The sequence below is a fragment of the Elaeis guineensis genome, chromosome 6 (genome assembly GCF_000442705.2).
Source record: "Elaeis guineensis isolate ETL-2024a chromosome 6, EG11, whole genome shotgun sequence".
In the NCBI taxonomy this organism is placed as follows: domain Eukaryota; kingdom Viridiplantae; phylum Streptophyta; class Magnoliopsida; order Arecales; family Arecaceae; genus Elaeis; species Elaeis guineensis.
In genome coordinates, this window is record NC_025998.2 from 18,900,251 (window position 1) to 18,921,198 (window position 20,948).

Genomic DNA, 20,948 nt, shown 5'->3' on the forward strand with positions numbered 1-20,948 from the left:
ATCTAAATTCAAAGATGAAATAATCCAAGCCTTAAAATTTATAATGACTACAATCCATAAACATAAACTGAATTCCTAGTACAAAATTTTCAAACTTGCTTTGCTGATCTCCAAGCCTGGATTTCCTTTCCATCAGTCCTAGTCTTATTTATCTGTACATGAAAAAGAAAACAAAAAGAATATGAGCTACACCAGCTCAGTAAGTAGACTTCCGCTTCCTTACCGGATCAAGCATAAGTTTTCTATGATAATGCATCATTTAGCAAATAACAATTATTATAAAAATAAACATTTCATAGAGCATATAATAAAACAAGTTATAAGCTCATCATGCATGCATAAATCATGTATGTTTCACAATCATGAATCATAAATCATTTTCATCATGTATTCATGTCATGTTTCAAAATATTGCTCATAGATATTCGTGCTAAGGTCACTATTATACCCATGACAGGGTCATGTTTCTTAATCGACAGAGTTCTTAATTCATGTGCCAACTTTATACCCGCTGGCAGGGCTATGTTTCGTGTGGATGCTAGCTCCGGATGTCGACCTTCCCGAAGGGATTCATTCATAGCCATTTGAGAGCCTTTGAAATCATTATATCTTTTTCTTAAAGCATACATATACATAGATGGAAAAATAATAAAATTCATGCTTTATAATTATGCTATTTTCATAAGACATATTCATAAAGCCAATGCTCATAATAAAATATGCTTTTTCATATCACCTATGCTGATCTCTATTTTATGAAAAATATGACTTCATCAATAAGAGATCATATGCATTAAAATCATAGAGATTTAGAAATAAATAAGGAGCGTAAGATCCACTTACCTCGATCGTCCTGGACCTTTTAATCTTCCTTAAAAGAATCGGACAGTCCTATTTAAAATATTAAATCATTAATAAATTTTATGTCATATATTTAATAAAATTACATAATATAAGGAGATGATCGATTTGATGATCAGTCCAATAAATCTCTCCCTTCGGCTCTAAACCGATTTAAGGTCATAGGTCCCTAGGAGTGGAGAAGATGGCCTAATAGGGGATCCATAGGGCTTCTTAGAGAGAGAAAAACTTTAGAGAGAGATGAGAGAAACTTTCTCTCATGTGTATTATTATTATTATTTATTATTATTATTATTATTATTATTATTATTATTATATATTTTTTTTCTTGTCTTTTCTTTTTCTTTTTCCTTTTCTTTTCTTTTTTCTTTTTCCCGTGGCCTTCTTTGGCCGAAACAGGGGACCTAGAGGTTCCCTTGTCTTTGACCGACCGTTTACGATCGTACTTTGCCCGATGGTGGCCGGCGGCAAGGGAAGACCCTCTCGAGTTCGGAGAGGCCAGAGCCGACGGTCGGCGTGATCGTCGACGCCTTAAAAACCAGGAAAAGAGAGAGGCCGAACAGGGCTTCCCTTTTCGGACGAAATTCGGCGACTCCTGTCGCCGGCAGTCATGCCCACCAGCACGAAAAAGAAGAGAGAGAAGGGAGGAAGAGGAGGAAGGACTTACCACAGCCTCCGATGACCCCCACCGGCGTGAAATCGCGGCGAGCACGAGTCGAGGGGGTCTTATAGGGCTCGTCCTAGGGTCTTTTAATGGCCCTAGGACTCTGATTCCTGATCGAAACCAGAGAAGGGGAAGACTCCGATCGGGAGTCTTCTTCCCTGTTTTTTTTTTCCTAGGTGAGCTTAGTGGGCTTTTGGCCCATCAGGCCGGGTTATCACATTCTACCTCCCTTAAAAAAAAATTTCGTCCTCAAAATTTAACATACCTTCATTTTCAAATAAGTATGGATATCTCGTCTTCATATCATCTTCAAGCTCCCATGTAGCCTCTCTCTCTTCATGATTACTCCAATGAATCTTTACATACGGAATAATACGCCGTCTTAGAACTTGCTCTTTTCGATCAATAATTCGGAGAAAAAATTCTTCATAGGTTAGATCTTCACGAACTTGCAATGGCTCATACTTTATCACACTATTTGGATCAGGTACAAACTTTCTCAGTAGTGAAATATGAAAGACATTATGCACTTTGGATAAATCTGGTGGTAAGGCTAGTTCGTAAGCAATATCTCCTACTCGATTTAAAATTTTAAAAGGTCCAATATATCGCGAACTCAGCTTGCCATGTCTCCCAAACCTCATGACATCCTTAGTAGGTGATACTTTTAGAAAAACATGATCACTAACCTGAAATTCTAATTCTCTTCTTTTTCTATTTGCCCAACTCTTCTGTCTATCCTGTGCTGCCTTGAGTCTTCTCTTGATTAGATAAATTTTGTCTCTAGCATCTTGAACTAACTTGTGACCTATTAATTTCTTTTCACCTACTTCATCCCAATACAGAGGGGATCTACACTTTCTTCCATATAGGGCATCATAGGGTGCCATCCGGATACTAGAATGGAAAATGTTGTTATATGCAAATTCAATCAATGTCACATGATTATCCCAATATCCTCTGAAATCAAAAGCACAAGCTCTTAACATATCCTCAAGAGTTTGAATTGTCCTTTCAGATTGGCCATCGGTCTGGGGATGGAATGCAGAACTAAGCCTCAATTCTGTCCCCAAATCATCTTGAAAACTTTTCCACAATCTAGATACGAATCGTGGATCTCGATCAGACACAATACTTATTGGAACACCATGCAGGCATACAATTCCATCAATATACATCTGGGCTAACTTATCAAGTGGAGTGCCAACTCGAAAAGGTAGAAAGTGAGCTGATTTAGTAAGCCGATCAACAATCATCCACACTGCATCATTTTTTCTTACTGTCCTTGGAAGTCCAGTAACGAAATCCATCGTGATATGCTCCCATTTCCATTCTGGTATCTTTAATGGTCTTAGCAAACCAGCAGGTCTCTGATGTTTGGCTTTCACTTGCTGGCATACCAAGCATTGAGATACAAACCGAGCTATCTCCTGCTTCATTCCATTCCACCAGAAGAGTTATTTTAAATCTCTATACATCTTTGTACTATCGGGATGAAAGGAGAAACGGGATTTATGGGCTTCTTTCAAAATTTTCTTTTTTAGTTCAGGATCTCCTGGTATACATAATCTATTCCCAAAATAAAGAGTTCCATCTGTATGTAGCCTAAACTCAGTTCGTAGCCCTTTCTCCATGTCCTTCTTAAACTGACATAAATGAATATCACTTTGTTGGGCCGTTTTTATCTGTTCGATTAATGCTGGTTGTACCATTAAATTTGCTAACACATTCTTAACATCAGTATAAGTCACTTCAATTTGTAAATCTTTAAGATCCCTCAGAATTTGTTGCTGAAAGGATAGCAGAGTCATCACATTTGCTGAAGACTTCCTACTAAGTGCATCTGCCACCATATTGGCTTTTTCAGGGTGATATTTAATATTTAGATCATAATCTTTTAATAGTTCAAGCCACCTTCTTTGCCTCATATTCAGCTCTTTTTGAGTAAATAAGTATTTCAAGCTTTTATGATCAGTAAAGATTTCACATGATTCTCCATATAAATAGTGTCGCCAAATTTTTAAAGCAAAAATAATAGCTGCTAACTCCAAATCATGTGTCGGATAATTCTGCTTATAGGCTTTTAGTTATCGAGAAGCATAAGCTATGACCTTATCGTTCTGCATTAACACACAACCTAATCCCTTCTTGGAAGCATCACTATAAATGATAAATCCTCCCTTATTAGATGGTAAAGTAAGAACTGGGGCAGATATCAATCGTTGCTTCAGATCTTGAAAACTCTGCTTACATTCACTGCTCCATTCAAATTTTATTCGTTTCTTAGTTAAGCGGGTTAAAGGAATTGTAATTTGAGAAAATTCCTCGACGAATCTTCTATAATAACCAACCAAGCCTAAGAAGCTTCTAACTTTCGTCACATTAGTCGGACGAGACCAATTCACCACGGCTTCTATCTTCTTTGGATCGACTGAGATTCCTTCTTTAGATATTACATGGCCGAGGAAGACTACACTATCCAACCAGAACTCACACTTGTTAAGCTTGGTGAAGAGCTTCTCTTCTCTTAAGGTCTGAAACATGATCCCCATATGTCTTTCATATTCCTCTATATTTTTAGAATAAACTAGGATATCATCAATAAAAACAATAATGAATTGATCCAAATACGGCTTGAAAATCCTGTTCATCATATCCATAAAAGCTGTCGGTGCATTGGTTAGTCCAAAAGGCATTACTAAAAATTCATAATGACCATACCTGATTCTAAATGCAGTCTTAGGTACATCTTCATCTCTAATTCTTAGTTGATGATAGCCTGATCGTAAGTCAATTTTGAAGAAAATTTGTGCACCCTGAAGTTGATCAAATAAGTCATCTATTCGAGGAAGAGGATATTTATTTTTTATGGTTACCTTGTTCAACTCCCGATAGTCAATGCATAAACGTATGCTCCCATCTTTTTTTTTCACAAATAACACAGGAGCTCCCCAGGGTGATATACTTGATCGGACAAACTTTTTATTCAAAAGTTCTTGTAGTTGATCCTTTAATTCTCGTAATTCTATAGGAGCCATCCGATAAAGAGGTTTTGATATAGGTCCTGTTCCTGGGGTGATATCAATTTTAAATTCAACCTCACGCTCTGGGGGCAGTCCGGGTAGTTCATCTGAAAAAATATCAGAAAATTTTTTGACAATTGGAATATCATCCAATTTTATTTTTTCCTTCTCTGCGTCTACTACATGGGCCAAAAATGCTTTGCATCCTTTCCTCAAAGCTTTTCTTACGTTCATGATTGAGATAATACCCAAAGATTGTTTGGGTTCTGTATTATGAATTTTGCCTTGAAAGAAGAATTACGGTTCGTCCGAAATTTGAAATACCACTCTTTTTCTAAAACAATCAATATGTGCATGATACGAAGATAACGAGTTCATCCCAAGAATAACGTCAAAATCATACATATTTAGCTGAATCAAATCTGCTGCTAATTCTTTTTCTTCTATTTGGATTATGTAATTCTTAAAAATAATATTAGCAACAACAATATTTTTAAAAGGTGTGCTAACATATAATGGTTCATTTAGTTTCTCAGGCACACAATTCAAAGAAGTAGCAAACTTGAGAGATATAAAAGAGTGAGAAGAGTCAGAATCGAATAGCACACGAGCATGAATAGAATTGACTGGGATAATATCTGTCACCACTTGATCACTTGCATTGGCCTCCTGCTGGTTTAAAGTAAACACTCGTGCATTTCCTTTCTATTTTTGATCAACTGGTTTGTTAGGTCTAGAGTTATCTCTTTTCTTATTCGGACAAACACGAGCCATATGTCCTTTCTCACCACATAAGAAGCATGCTCCTATCCTCTTGAGACAAGGTCCATTGTGATTTTTTCACAATAGGAGCAGGATGTATATTCTTTCTTCTTATCAGAGTTATTATTTTTAAAATTTTTTTGCTGATCCTTTAGATTTTCTGTTGATCTCGGTCTCTTCCTATCTCCTCTTTCTAGATCTGCTCTTTTCAATTCAGACTCCACTTTCAAAACTCGCTCCAGTACGTCCTTGTAGTTATTGAAAATATGAGAAGACAGACGGGATCGAATTCCATATCTTAGACCTTGTTCGAATCTGTTAGCTTTACTCCTTTCGAACTCCATAAGCTGAGGGCAGAAGCGGCCTAGCTCATTAAATTTGTTAGCATATTCTAACACCGTCATATCATCCTTTTGCTTTAAGGCTAGAAACTCATTTTTTTTTACCAATCTCATTGTCTCCGGAAAGTACTGATCATAAAATATCTCTTTGAATTCTTTCCAAGTGAGTTGATCATCATTATTCCCATAGGCAGCTTTTATTGCAGTCCACCAAAACTCAGCATTCCCTTTTAACATAGGAACGGCTAATCGGACCTTCACATTCTCAGGGTATTGCAGGGCATCAAACATCTTTTTCATCTCTCGAATCCATGTCTCTGCAGCCATAGGATCAGATCCACCCTCAAATAGAGGTGGGTTAAGCCTTTTGAATCTCTCGTAGTATGACTCCATAGATAATGTCGGTCGAGGAGCAGTTTATGTCTGCTGCTGGATAAGCTGAGCCACCACTTGACATACACCAGCAATGTCCGCCTGAGTGGCAAGTGCATCAGGAGCCCACTCAACTGGTTGATTGGCAGCTCCCCGCAACGCCAATCTTGCTCCTCTTATCCTAGCAGCCATATTTGCCAAGATCTCGCCCTCCCTATCGCTCATCGCTTCCTAGTCAAATGCCAACATTATTACATTATTTTATAACAGAGTTGCAGTACAGTTAATAATTTAAGTCAGAATCTAACTATGTATAACCTAACTACCCACTGTTAGGTTTTAAGTTCTATCCTTGATTAAACCTATCGCTCTGATACCATAAAATATCCCGTCCCAAATTCGAAACATAACATGGCCATGCTACCGAGGGATGGACCCACGATAACACGAAGTCAAAATTCATCTTCTTAAATATAATAATAGGTGTATCATAAATAAATATAATCTCCTCCCCGAGCCTAGCCTGGAGTTAGACCCTCTTGATCTACCAGTCATGATGCAGGTATAACATCATAACCCTCGTAATATGGTATGCTACATTGAAAATTGTTTAGGTTGCTTTTGTTGTAAAATGGGGTCTAAAGTACTCGCAAAACTTGGCTAACGGTACACCAGCGGATCGTCAAATGTATCATCTCAGTCGCATGATCAGGCAACGCGCTAATCACCACTAGCCAACTTGACTGAGAAATGCTTGAGAATAACAATCATCTCACTCCAGAAAAATAAAACAGCTGATGCGTAGCGTGTCATTGTTCTCTTCACCATGCTGAATGGCACAATAGAAGGCACAGTTCTCTTCACCATGCTGAATAGCACAATAGAAGGCACAAAAGTCATCAATGTCACTTTTTTTCCTAGGAGATTCACATGCCATTTGTCAACTTAACTGCACAGAAGTTGATAAGAAGCTATTACGGAGTACTTTTCAAAAGGGACATATTCTATCAAATAAATATCCATAGCTATGGTGACAAAATTGGCCAACGGTGTACACGGCTATAAAGCTGCAGGCTTTCACAATATTTAAAATACGAAAGTATTCTGATGACACTCACACACAACCAACACCAATAAAGACTGTTGACTACGTGGCCCATGCTTGGATAAATAGCATGTGGGCCTGCGTGCATGGCTGCTTGTTCATTAATTACAAGGTGCTTGTGAACGGACTTTGAGGATATTTTAATTTCTACGTGGTTGTGGCCTCAAATGCATAGAACTCGTCTCCTATCACAAGTTGATGTCGAAATCTATGATTGAAAACCCTTCAATGCTAAGAACCGCTGCTGATCACATACTGCCATGTCAATTTATCAAAAACCATAATCCACAAAAGCTATCGCGCTTATAGCAATACCCGAAATCATTTGGTTATATATTTTTTTATATCTAAAATTAAGACCATAAAAAATACAAATATCATGGTAAAGATGAAACTGAGTGCCATGCGATGGCTAGGCTATTCAAAGACCATGCGATGTACTAGATAGATTTTGGATGCTTATATGAGGCCAAGAAATCCAAACAACACCTTTCGGTTAACTTTTTTGGGGGTGAAGTCCTAGGTTGTCATAAATGGTATCATAGTAGATCCAGCCCATAGTCTATGTGGATTAGGGGATGCTGCAGCATGGCCTTGTTTGGGTCAACCATGGGTTGGTGGTATTTATGATTGGATTTGAATGGATTTGGACACTTAGCTAGATGCCAGGGCTTAAATGGGGGAAGTTTTCAAATTGTCTATGCATGGGGCAGATCTTAGGTACTTGTATAAGGCTAAGGAACCAGATAACACCTTCTAGCTAGGCGTTTGGGATGAGGTCTTGGGTTGTTACAATTTCATTATTGAATGTTGGTTTAAATATGTTATGTTGGAAAGAAAAGTTTGAAACCATGAATAAAATTAGGTTAAAATTTTCTTTGCTCACAGACAACTCACAAAAATTATTTCAGTAATAATAATTTATTTATTTATTTTTCAGATCACATACCAGAAGAAAGAAAAGGTGCCAGATTTGTCATAAAGCTCTTCAACTTGTAATTGATCCTCTATCATTTTCATTGTCAGTCTATTGTTGATTATAGGATTTTGAATTAAGTGTCACTGCCTGTGATTTTATAATGTTTAACTTCTTTGATGTATTTGATGTGTTTTCTCATCTCATTATTTTCCAAGTTTCATTTTATGCAGCTGGATGCTTTGCATTTTTAGTTCTGTTGTTAATATTGAATGAGTATGGTGCATTGAGTAATCGCAGAAGTTAACTATGGTAGCATTATTGGAAGGCCCCATTTAAGCATGCAGCATATGCATTTCTTTTCAGGGATCTGGGAGTCTCAATGACACTCCTTCACAGAATCACAGTACCTTTAAGAGCTAGAGCTTGTTGTGTTGGTGATCTTGCAAAAATTTTTGTGACCTTGGTCGGTCCATGCTGCTATTATAGAACACAGATGTGACATTTTTCTTTCCTCAAGAACTTTATCTTTTCTGAATCATAGGGCTAATACCCCCTTTTTAAGTTGTATTTCTCCTAATGGAATGTTCCTCGCTTTTATGTATGATAGTGGTTTGAGCTGCAACAATCATACAATCTTGCATTGAGAGCTAGATTCTCGTCCTTCTGATACTATAAGCAGATATATTGCATTAAACAAGGACATGTTTGGAGAATTAGGGAATGAAGCCACCGGTCCGGGAGCCATATACATATATTTTTGTACCATAATATTGACATCCAGTGAATGATTCAGGCAGTTCCATATATATTTATTCAGGTTCAGTTAAATGACTAATATAGTGCAGTCTAATTCTTTGTTATATATGTTTCTTTTTTGGCGCATCTTTGTTATATTTGTTTACTTGCGGTGCTCGACTACATATTCTTCAGATATGTGACATTCATGTATTTCACCTGTGTATTCCCCCCCAGTGCATCGCACTCTAGTATTTTACCTTTTTTATCCAGTGCGGTAATGTAAAGCTGTTCATGGTGGCTTCAGCCATAAGGTAGATGCAAAATAATTTACGGTGATGGTAATTTGCAGGTCGGCCATGTGGTATACTCCTAGGGGTGGTATCTCTTGGGTGTATCAGTCGTCTGCATATACTGATGTAGAAATTCATTGGTGGTTGGAAATTTTGATTCAGGAGAAAAAAGGATTAGAATTTCTTTTGCTTCTCAGGATGTACATCTAGCCAATTGGATGGGGAAAATTTTCAGTTTCCTATTTACTATTTCTATCTCTATTATAGGATGCCTTGTGCTGTTCTTTTTATTTAGGTTACTTGTTGCCACTTAACAGGTTACCTCTATTGATCATGTGTAAGGTTGCTCTCACTAATCAGCACTAAGTAGACCGAGTTGTTGCTTAATAAGTTATGATCTCAATTAAGCTCACGAGCAAATAAGGATTATTTGACACTGATCTCGTACTGGGTCAAGTCAGCTTGGCTTCCCATGCAACATGTATTTTTTTTCTCTTTATGTCAACCTGTCACATTTCCCAACAAGTTAAATCTGGAGATGGAGTACTTTAGGTTATATTTAGTTTGGAATTGAATGAATTGTAATGTTTATATACTCCCACTAAGTATAAATTGGATGGAAGATTAGGATTTTTTTTTTAAAAAAAAAAACTTTCTCATGAATTGTAATGTTCGTATACTCCAACTGAGTATAAATTAGATGAAAGATTAGGGTCTTTTTTTTTCATAAAATCAGAATAAAAATGAGACATCTTTCAATCAAATGATAAAATTATTAGGATTTTTATTTTTATTTCACAGTACAATCCCTTTTAATCAAATATATTTTTAATTCATTTGTCAATCTAGTATTATGTTATAAAATTGACATTCAGCGAATGTATGGTTAGATAAAGACAATAAGAGTCTATTTATTCTTCATTATTTATCCTTGTTATTTACTTGAGCTTCATCAGATGCTTGACATTTAGAAAAGTGTCTGATTTGTAGTCTTCAATGATGCATCAATAGAAGATGGAAGTGGTGTAGATAATATCTATCTGAAATCATTTTCATATCCGAATCAGTATTCATATTTGTTAAAAAAAAATAGATATGAATATGTGTAGATAACTATTCGGTTCGTATTTGAATATCTGAATTTATCTGCAATCTTTTATAATTTTATATAATATTTATTAATTTTTTTTAAAATATAATAATATAAATATATTATTAATTTGATTTATTATTTATTTAAGAATAAAAATATATTCTGAAGTTCATCAATGGAGTCTCATAAATAAAATAGAAAACATAAATAGCCCTAAAGTGGAATTATATAAATGAAACAAAAAAAATAAACAGCTGTAAAGCCTAAAGTTTATCAATGGAATCATTAGATTCAGTTTCACTTGTATAGTTGTCATCACTTTCATCTTCTCCTCCATTAGATTTATATCTTTCAACATCTTCTTCTATCTCATCTGAATCAGCCTCTATCTCTTCAAGACTAACTTTGCTATATTAATTGATCACTCCCTGTTAGTAATAGAGTTGAGAAGTTGAATGGATGACCTTTTAGTTTTTTTACACTTTTCAATCATTAAAAAAAAATCATCGTAAAGTTCACTGAGGTGCCAAAGACAAGCGCCTCGTCTTATAGAGAAAAACCCTAAAAGGCGCTAAAGGTGTGCGCTTAAGTGAAGGGGCATCGCTTGAAGCATCAAGAGGCAATGATCCCTTTTGGCACCTCGCCTGAGTGCCTGAGGCGCATCTTTTGGCGCTTTTGACATCACTGAACTAGACTACTGATTATTAGGTAATCTATCAACCTATCTGCCCAAGTTTTGTCTCACTTGGAATCCAGTAACCTACATAGTCATCTTGAATCTCTGCAGCCAATCCATCACAGCTTTAGCATCAAAGAAAGTAGAAAAGATGAATATGGAAAAGGATTTGCTTACCCTCATTAGAAGTGTACAATCTCCTTTTCCATTCATCTTGGTAGTTAGCCTGTAGGTTGGTGCACAACTATGGATAGCGCACCCTCAGCAATATAGGCTGCATGGTTGCTAGCTTTGTGCAAACAACATAATGCCATGCACATTCAGTTGGGTATTCAAACCAAATCCGCTCCTTTTTCATATGTTCTCTGTGTTTATTATTTTCTAGATGTCTCCTTAGGTGGCAATGAGGCCTTCTTTCTAGATCCCGCTGTCAGTCGCAATGGTCAAAACTTGATGTCCATGCTTCCTACAAAAGGTTTAGGAAGGTCCTTGGATGTGTCTTATTGGATGTATTGGTTTGTACTGTATTATATCACAAATGAAAATACTTCCTGATCACTGAGAAGCCCTTTTATTTTCTAGCTAGAGGGATCATGTACCTCTTGTGCAATCAATACTTCTCTTTCTGTAGTAATGTTGCTTTGTCATTACCATGTAGATTGGTGTTTTTGATATGATTTGTACTTTTCTGTGACACTTCCTAGAAACTAGTCATGAAGCAATGCATATCCTGAGAATTTGTAGCATATAATGTGTCCAAAATTATTATGTATTTTCTAAGCCCAGAACATGTCCACCCATTTTGGTGGTTTACCGATCTATCCTGTAGCGTACAATGTGCTGATGTCATGCATCTTTTGATGCTAATGCCCGCTGATTTTGACATGATATTACCAAAACATGCATTCTGTGCTGAGCACTAAAATATATGAAATGCACAATACTTCAGAACATGGTGAGGCACTATGCTTGTTAGCAATCTCTCTTCTTACCATTTTTATGTTACTTAGGAGTTAGGATTAAAGACTTGTGCTTACTCGTTTAGTCCAGACACAATCTACCCTTAGTAACAGGAAGTAAAATTTTTGACAAATCTATGTGTTAAAACTTATATATACTTAGGAAGGAGCTTATTGCTTAGGACTGAAGTTCTGATATTGAGATCATGTTTGAATTAATACAAATTTCTGTGGATATTCATGGTGTTTGATTCCTCTTGATATTCTGTTCATAATCACTGCTTGGGCATAAATGCATATTATCACTTGATAGAGTTGTGGTAGATATTACGTACGATTTTTTTCATCATACATGTCTTCAAGCAGTACCTTGTGTTCTAGGAATATTTACAGAATTGATATTTTAGATACTCATTCAGCCGGTCCCGCAATGTTGAAGGACATGATAGTCTTCTTATTCATATGACTTGATGGAGACATGTTGTTTAATCTTGGGTAATTTTGGTGATGGAAATGCTTAGTTGCAAGGATTAGCTGTGCATGTTATGTCCCTTCACAATGCAGTCTGGAAAAGAAGTTTTGTTTATGTCTAGGGGAATTGACCGTCAATTGGTCCACTTCGAGAGGAAAGGTGCCCCCTATTTGATATGGTAGGGAGTAAGAGCTGAAAAATCTGTCTTCTTCTTTGCAAAGTGATAAAAGGAGGTTACCCATTGAACCGGACCAATTGGAGGTTGGTTCCCTTCGATGAAAGAGGCCAGTTCCCTCTTGAAGTGGACTAGTTGGAGAGATCCATTCCCCTTTAAAGCAATCAAACTACTTCTTTCCTAGATTGCAGGGGAAAAGGAACCCTCCCAATGCAGCCAATGTTAACAATGCGGAAGTCGACGCATTATCGTAATACTTTGAAAGGTTAGGGTTATGCTATTTAGCCAACCTCATATCTGATTTGAAAAAGTTAAAGTTTAAGTGGCTTTTTTATTTTATTCCATAGAAGTTTTAGTGTTATCAAAGTCTGTTTGAAGACTCATTCGATGTTCGTATTTTTCAGGCTATTTAATGACTCATGCTTGAGTGTTATTTTTAAATGTGGCGGGTTCCACAATTATACCTCTTTTTTACGAGGACTCTTCTGGCCTATCATGCTTCTCCCCCTCCATTTATGGCTTTTTATGGTTTTTAGGAGTATCATGTTTGTCATGCATCGAGAGAGGCTATGAACTGCACTTTTTGGTTGGTAACATGTCATGAACCAAGGGATACTTTGCCCTTTTTTTTTAATTGACTAGAAGAGTGCATATACCACAGCGAAAAAATGGATGGAGCTGGTATTGCTTTTGTTGGCCTATATAATTCCAAAACAATGGTCGAGATTTTGTATTTATTTTCTATTATTGTATTATGAATTATAACCATTATTGTCCCTTCTTTTCTCAATTATTTGGGGTTGGCTTATCTTTCTATGAGTTATCTAACTATTTAATAGTGTTAATACCTGCAATGGTAATTCTTGATTTAACAACATCGACTGATATCTTTGTATGTCGTCGGTGTATGGCTGAGATACCTGAATATCTGAGTCACTTCAGATTTCCAAACACCTTCCACCGTGACTTGGGATGAAATGGTATGTCAGCTGTTTCTGGTGAGTTACCCACTGCGACAATTGAGGTGAGGTACCTGCCTTTAAATTCCTTGACCATAAACACTGCATAAAATTATGCCCAAGACTGTATAGGCCGGGGGATCAGTGAGTCAGGTTGGGTCAGGTGCAGAGCCAATTTAGGCTTAGGTTTGGAAACTTTCGGCTTGAGTTGAACTCTACATGGAGATGAGCTAACATACTAGCATGAGCTAACATACTAGGGTTGTCAGGTGGCTGCACCAGCCCAAACAGATGAAGGCCTGGCCTGTGTCTGGGCCACCAAATATCAAAAACCACTCCCCTCTCCATTTCTCTCTGTTTCCACTTCCCAAATCTCTCTCTCTCTCTCACCCCGGGGGTAAAAAAAAGCAGAGGCGCGGGGCCTGGTTAACCAAGGAAGGCAGCTGCCTAATGTTAACCAAAGAAGGCTGTTGACACTGACTGCTCCCATGGATCTACCGAACAGTCGTCCTCGATTCTCGTGTCCCCACCCGGCCAGTGTGGTAGAAGGAAACGAAGACCGGCTCAGGTGACAGTGAGCTCGGCTGGGGAAGGGAACCATGCTTGCTTTGTAAAGGCATCTATAGATGCTTCAATTATTATGAGAAAGCACGCACAATAGTGTTTTTTTAATTGGATTGGAAGCTAGAATTAAACAATATTGACAAGTAATCCTTCTTTTGGCTTCATTTGATAGGATTGGGGACTTTTTCGAGAGCATGAGGCGAACATGTAGAAGGGTGAGTTGACCAATTTTGACGCTTTGATTTTTTTTTTGATAAGAAACCAAAATTGGTCAAGTATATCTATAATGAGGTCTTTTAAGCTGGATTTGGTCAGTTGCTGTGAAATTTGTAGATTTTTGGTCGAGATACGTACAGTTTGATCCTGATTGGTTGGATAGGTTAAGAACTGGGAGGTGGTAGGATAAATTTAGACTGGATTGGGATTTAACCTTGTTTTAAACAATTAAACTATTATATGAGATAATCATTTGAGCAATGGAACTTATCAAGGGCAGGTCCGGGAGTGTCTGTCTGTAAGGACAAGATGCATGCGACATTATAAATGCTAGAAACTAAATTTTGTACAGCAGATGATGCCTTCCTGATAATAGAAGTGATTTCAATGTTGCTCCGATGAATTCCTCTTTTAATCTATTATCCATTGCCATCATGAAACATGAATACTAAGCTTTGCATTAATAGGGTGACACCACATTGACAGCATGTTGCTAGCTGCCCATGTCCCATATCTTCATGAATTTTATGGATGCAGACCCAATCTTTAGTGGTGCGGCCCCCCATGTTATCAGCAATCTGAATAGGTTTGTACCCCTATCTTGAAAGGCCTGATGTACCCCAGATAAAAATCCTATATCAGGTTCTATGAATGGTCCAACAAATATAATCTCCACAAGTGAGCCAGTCATAACACCAACATCACCAACTGCTCTGGCTTTGGCTATGGCCATCATAATGTGAGACCAAGATAAATGAGTACCAGAGGCATCAGATATAATGTGGATTTGGTGCGTGGGACCTGAAACCAGGCCCGCGTGCTCCAGCTACGACGCTCCGTGCGCGGAAGCGGAAGTCAAAAGGCGATGGGCCTCTGGCCACCAGGCAACTGTGATTCCTCTAAAAAACACCACCTAAATTCTCACACTTTTCCGTCCTCGTATCATTTCACTTGTACCAAAAGCGAGGGGCTAGCAAAGAGGTTTTGTAGTTGGTAGCGCTTTGGACGTGCTTCTTTTATCAGTTAATCCAGCTTTTGTTTGGTCTACTACTACTATTTTGTTTGGACTTCATGTCCCTATCTCCTCCTCCTTTCTACCGTCCAAAAATGGGAGGACCGATGTGTGTGTCGCATGAGCATGGGTGGTCAGTCTTTGTGTCCCTCCTTGGATTTCTTTTATCATAGGTGTGGGGTAGGTAGGAAAGGGGTAGATACCACCTAGCTTTCAGCCAGTGAATTTTTAGGTGACTGAGCAAGGAGTGGCATTGATCACTTGTAATGCACCATCATTTTCTGTGAGTTTGTTTCCTTGGCATGTTCTTGTCATCCCTTTATCCACTAAAGCCATGATTTTTCGATTTTTAATTATTCCTTCAGATTAGCTCATGAGAAAAATCAAGAACTAAATTGTTTTTCAGTTTCGTTGAGTATATTTTCTTTTTTATGAGAACTGTGACATTTAATATCTTTCCACGAAGGGTAGATATATTTTTGTGGATAATTTATCTAGAATATATCCAAATTATCCACCCAGCTTTCCTGCAGGAGCGCGAGCCACCGATTTGACATTCCTTCAAAATTGAGAGGGAAAAGAAAGGTCAAAATTAAGTAGAAAACAAGCTTTATATATGATGGTGAATTCCTTTATCCATGTTTAAAGTCTCAAACAAGAGAGCAGATGAAAATGTTCAGGCTTCACAGAAGATGTCATGTGATGGCGAGCTTCTCGACCCCTCCAAATGGTGTGAGCTTTGGAGAGCAGTGCTAGCATCTCTGACATGAGCAATAGTCACCTAGCAAGCTAGATTGGAGGGCTTAAGCTTTAGGGAAGCTAAACTAGTGACTACTATTACCATCCTCTCTCTCCCCCCCCCCCTCCTATTTATGGATGTATTCAAGACTATTCCTCGGCACCTATTAGCTGTCCTTGGAACCATCAATTCCCAGGCTAAAACCTTGTGAAGATGCTTGTTTGGCAGCTGTGAGGTCACTGTAACTGTCCTTGTTTTAGACGTATGAAAAATTACGGGCAAAGTGAAATCTGCATGTCAAGCACCCTAACAAAGCTATGAACACATTAGTTTGTTCGGCTAAAGTTCTTCATCATACGCTAGCAAATCTAAGATAACAATCGAAATTTTAAATTTCATAAGAAGAAAATATCCCAATACCTCTATAGAACGATATATTTCATTGTCCCTTTCTATTCTCCACCTCCGGATCATACATTTCAATAAATATTTTTCATCTTTCTCTTCTTTTCTATCTTTTTTTTTTTCTTAATTTTTTTTTTATTTTTTTAATCTTCTTTTCTTTTTTTTCTTCTTCTTTCTCTATATGAATGAATTTTAAAATTATAATTCTATTTCGATCTCATTTTAATATAGATACGGAATAGAATAGGCAGAATACCTACCGTCTCACTAGAGTCTCAAACCTTGATAACAATAGTCTAAGGCTCCAAGCCAAGGATTCATCGGGCTTAAGGTCTATCTCCTAACATGGTATGTTATGGTGGGTTAAATTTTGCATTGCATAAGAAACAATAGTTTACTACTGTGGAGCAGCCAGACAACAACAAAATTTTTGTCAACTCATTCAAGTTAACAAAACTTTCCCTATCCCAGATTCAAAATTTAGAAAAAATTGTTCTCGTTTTGAACTTCTAAAAAATCAAGCAGAATCTGCAAGAGAATCTTATTTTTGGAAATCGAAATTTTTTGAGATCCGAAACAACGAAGGAATGTGATTTTGATTACAAAATCATCAATATTAGTTAAGAAAGAAAAGATCAATCAAATAAAACACACTCTGACTCAAATTGCATAACTTTGTTGACCATACTCCATTTAACAAACTAGGACAGCTACTAAACAATAATCATGTGACAAGACTTGTGAGGAGATTCAATAACTCTAGCACAATGCAGATATGCCTGTTTCAGTACTTTTATTATTAACCTATCCAGTTTGGTCCTCAGGGTTTACCATCTCATCCACCAGGAAAATTTTATATCAGTTCTCCAAAGTTCCTAAACTACTGTGTCACATGGGATGCTGCAAGCTACTCCCCTGTCATGATATCTCTTGTACAAAAGGCAAGAGACAAAATCTGCCAGTAAACCCTAGTTGACCAGCCCTCTTTCTTATGTACAACCACTAAATATACTATTTATATATTTACACATCAGTGTCACATGGGCATGATAATTCGAGCTTGGAAGCCCACAAGCACAGAGTCCAAAACCCAAAAAACAGAGCCAGCCAGTGCAAGCAAAGACAGATGTAGCAATATAAACTATTAATAGCTGCTTGAAATAGATATCCCAGGCTGCCATCAGTGTCAAATAGCACCATATGAACCATTTAGAGCAAGAGTTAATGACAGAAAAAGAAAAGGTAAACCAACCAGAAGTACCCAGTACTTTGTTTATCACACACCTCACACCCCCTGATCCCAGTGGACCTCTCATCTTTTACATCACAGCACAGCTACTGGTGTTCTCATCACTGAAAAGATGGGCACCATAGTCAGCAGTCTCTGACTGGTGATTGGGATAAGGGCTTGGGTAGTAGGGATAGTAATAACCAGTGTAGGGTAGGACTTGTGGAGCTCTATTATACATCATCTGGGGCTGCATGTATCTGCTTTCATTCATCAGCACGTTGTTGCTGTTGTTGAGCCCTCTCAAGTTCATCATCATGGATGATGGATGGTTCTGATAAGCCTGCAGGTTCCCCATCATGGCTGCCTGGTGGGCCCCTCCAAGCCCACCACCACCAGTTGTTGGGAAGCCTGAGGGGAAGGTGCTCCCTGGCTGCTGCTGTGCTTGGTGGAACCCTAACCCATTGTTCCCACCAACCCTTTGGAGGCCTCCCATGCCCATGAAGCCATTGATGTCACTCACCCTCTTGCCTTCCCCTGCACTAAAGTTGCCACCAGCAAAGTGGGCAACATTGCCCATCTTGTTGTTGGGGAGTGCACCGTTTAAGACCTTCAAGTCTGGCCCATTTGGGCCCTTGAGCCCCATATTCTGGTTGGAGTTTCCTATCTTCTTTCCAGCTCCATTGTTGCCATTACCTGCATTGCCATTTTCCCTAACACTAGCTGCTGCTACTGCTGCTGCATTGTTTGCCTGCCTCAGTATATTGAATTGATTCATCTTATTGCCAAGTAGCTGAGGCTCATCCTCCTCCTCCTCCTCATCATCATCGTAGTCCTCATCATCGGAGCTGAATGAATCAAGCTTTCCATGCTGGTTCTTGAAGGCTTTGAGACCTTGAATGAGGGCCTGGTTTGGCTGGCCTTTGTTGTTCTTCTTGCCATCTTTAAGGGATTGGGCAGCTTGGTGCTGCTGGTTGGGCTTGTGGCTCTGGTTGTTGGGCTTCTGAGTCCAGAGCTCTGCATGCTTGCCTGACTTGGCCAGCTTCTTAATCAGGGTCTTGGAGTCCACATTCCCTGAGACTGCGACCTTCTGTTGCTCTGCATCTATGCTAACTGTATAGACTCCTGAATGAGATGGCAAAGGGATCATATGTGTGATCAAGCTAAACAAGATGGTCATACAGAAGCAGAAACATGGCTTCCAGAGTGTTTCCTCTGGTGCATGTCACTAATATTGTTTGGCTAAGACCAAGAAGGTTAAAGAAAGAAAAACCAGAATCCATAGTTTTTGGTTACAAAGTTTTGAGCAGGGGAAATGACCAAAGTGCGCGAGAAAACAATAAAAAAATTATTCCCCGCCACTTTTACACATCACTTTAACTGATTTCATGGAGGAAAATGGCTTCCAATATATGAGGGAAAGAAAAAAGGATTCTTAGGAGCAGAATGTGTCTTTGTTCATAACGGCTCCACATTTTAAATTCTTCATGGATTATTAGGCATCAGCACAAACCAAGGCCCTGCACCCAAGAGGCAGAAAAGAAAGAAAACCTTCATGTGTGTTGATGAATCTATCGACTAGTTCACAGGATAGGTGGGACAAGATTTCCATCCATCCTCAGCACTTTCCTTCCCACCAGATTTTTTTTTTTAAAAAAAAAGAAAACTGTTCAAAATGAGAGATAGCATCTAAATCCCTCACTCTGCTAGCTACGCTTACAAGGAACTTTTATGCATTATTTATACCATTAACAGTGAGATAGAGTCAAACAAATTGAATAAACTGGATAGAGCCTTTATGAATCTTTCAACCACTTATCCGTACAGCCCCACATATTTCATACCTTGACATAGAACACAAATTTAAAAATCTCTCTTTTTTTCTTCCTTGAATTGCCAGCTATGTGGATAAGAAATGTACCTTCAATCCTTTGAAGAAGCTTCTTCACCTCCTGCTTACACCCATCACAGTGTATGTTCACTTTGAGGATGAATGTCTACAAGAAGCAACATACAAGAACAAACAAAACAAAACAGCACCCTTTACATCCCTTCCCCTTTACTCAAAGACACACCAAGGAGACTTTTGAGAGAGAGAGAGAGAGAGGGGCAGGAGGCAAGGAGGTGATACCTGTATCTTGAGGAGCTTAAAGTCTTCATGTTTAGTCATTTCCACTGCTGTTGATGCGGCTGCTGAGAAAACTAAAAAATATAATAGAGCAGGTGAGAGAGAGAGAGAGAGACCAAGGCACAACTACTACTAGTAAGAAAGGGGGGTGCTGGTGGTGGTGATGATGAAGAGGTTTGGCTGCAATAAGGGCCTTCTCCTTCAATAGATTCTATCTCCCTCATTAAACCCCTCACATGGGTTCGCTCCTCAATATATACCGGAGGGCCTGCTAGACTCTGGCCCTGAAAAGCCATCCAACGGCCAAAGAAAAGGAGCAGGTGATCTGAAGAGAGAGAAAGGTGATGTGATTTGACGTTTAAATCCAGTAAAATATAATCAGTAAAGGACCAACAGCGACGTGACAAGGGCCCCTCCTTCCCCCTCCTTCCACGCATAGCCCGTCCTTTTGTCACCGTGGCTGCCCCCAGTTTTAACGCGAGATGATAAAACTAGTATAAGAGCAAAAAAAAAAAAAAAAAAAAAAAAAAGCCCCCAGTTTTAACGCGAGATGATAAAACTGGTATAAGAGTAAAAAAAAAAAAAAAGAAAAAAAAGAAAAAGCAAGTATACTTAGTAGCCTTTCTCTTCTATCTACCTACTCAGTAGACTCTTACCCCATTATGATTTCACTGAAGCCTATGAAGTTTTTTGTTGCTAGTTTAAGTATATGAGTTTGGTTTAAGTGTAGGAGAATGTCCCTTTGTAGATTGGAGTGGGCCAGACGGCATGTGCATGGAGCGACTCAACACAAAGATGCTCAGATTTTTGCTTTATGTTGCTTAAATCTTGGTGGATTTGGCTTTGGATTTTTGTGTAATATATAGTATACAATCTACCAAGTGATTTCATTAAAAGAACATAAATTTATTAAGTTTGTGGTTGCGCGTAGAAAAGATAAAGAAGCCAGCTGATTGGTTGATGAAGTTTGAAAAATGGAGGCAAAGCCCAAGGCATCAATAGAGGAGAATGTTCCATCTGATATCTCTCCGTAATGAGAACTTAATTTTTAGCTGTAAAAAAAAAAAAAAAAAAAAAAAAAAAGGAAGAAAGAGAAGAATTACTGCTGGGGATGTGCGGAATATCCTAGTTGACATTTCATGTGCCATGATAAGACCTCAGACTGGTTCCAACTTCCAACACTGGGGAATTGGTTCGGAAATAAAAAAAAAGTCATAAGGAAATAATTTTCTAGTTTTACGTACGTA

General features: G+C 38.2%; 1 protein-coding gene across 1 annotated transcript; it reads right to left on the reverse strand.

Annotated features, from left to right (window-relative positions):
* Positions 1–17,525: 17,525 nt before the first annotated feature.
* On the reverse strand, positions 17,526–19,970 carry LOC105033761 (uncharacterized). The gene is made up of 3 exons (XM_010908671.4): positions 19,705–19,970; positions 19,495–19,570; positions 17,526–18,698 (listed from the first exon to the last, which is right to left on the reverse strand). Exons 1-3 carry the CDS (start codon positions 19,741–19,743, stop codon positions 17,665–17,667), a joined length of 1,149 nt encoding a protein of 382 aa, XP_010906973.1. The 5' UTR covers positions 19,744–19,970; the 3' UTR covers positions 17,526–17,664.
* Positions 19,971–20,948: the final 978 nt, after the last annotated feature.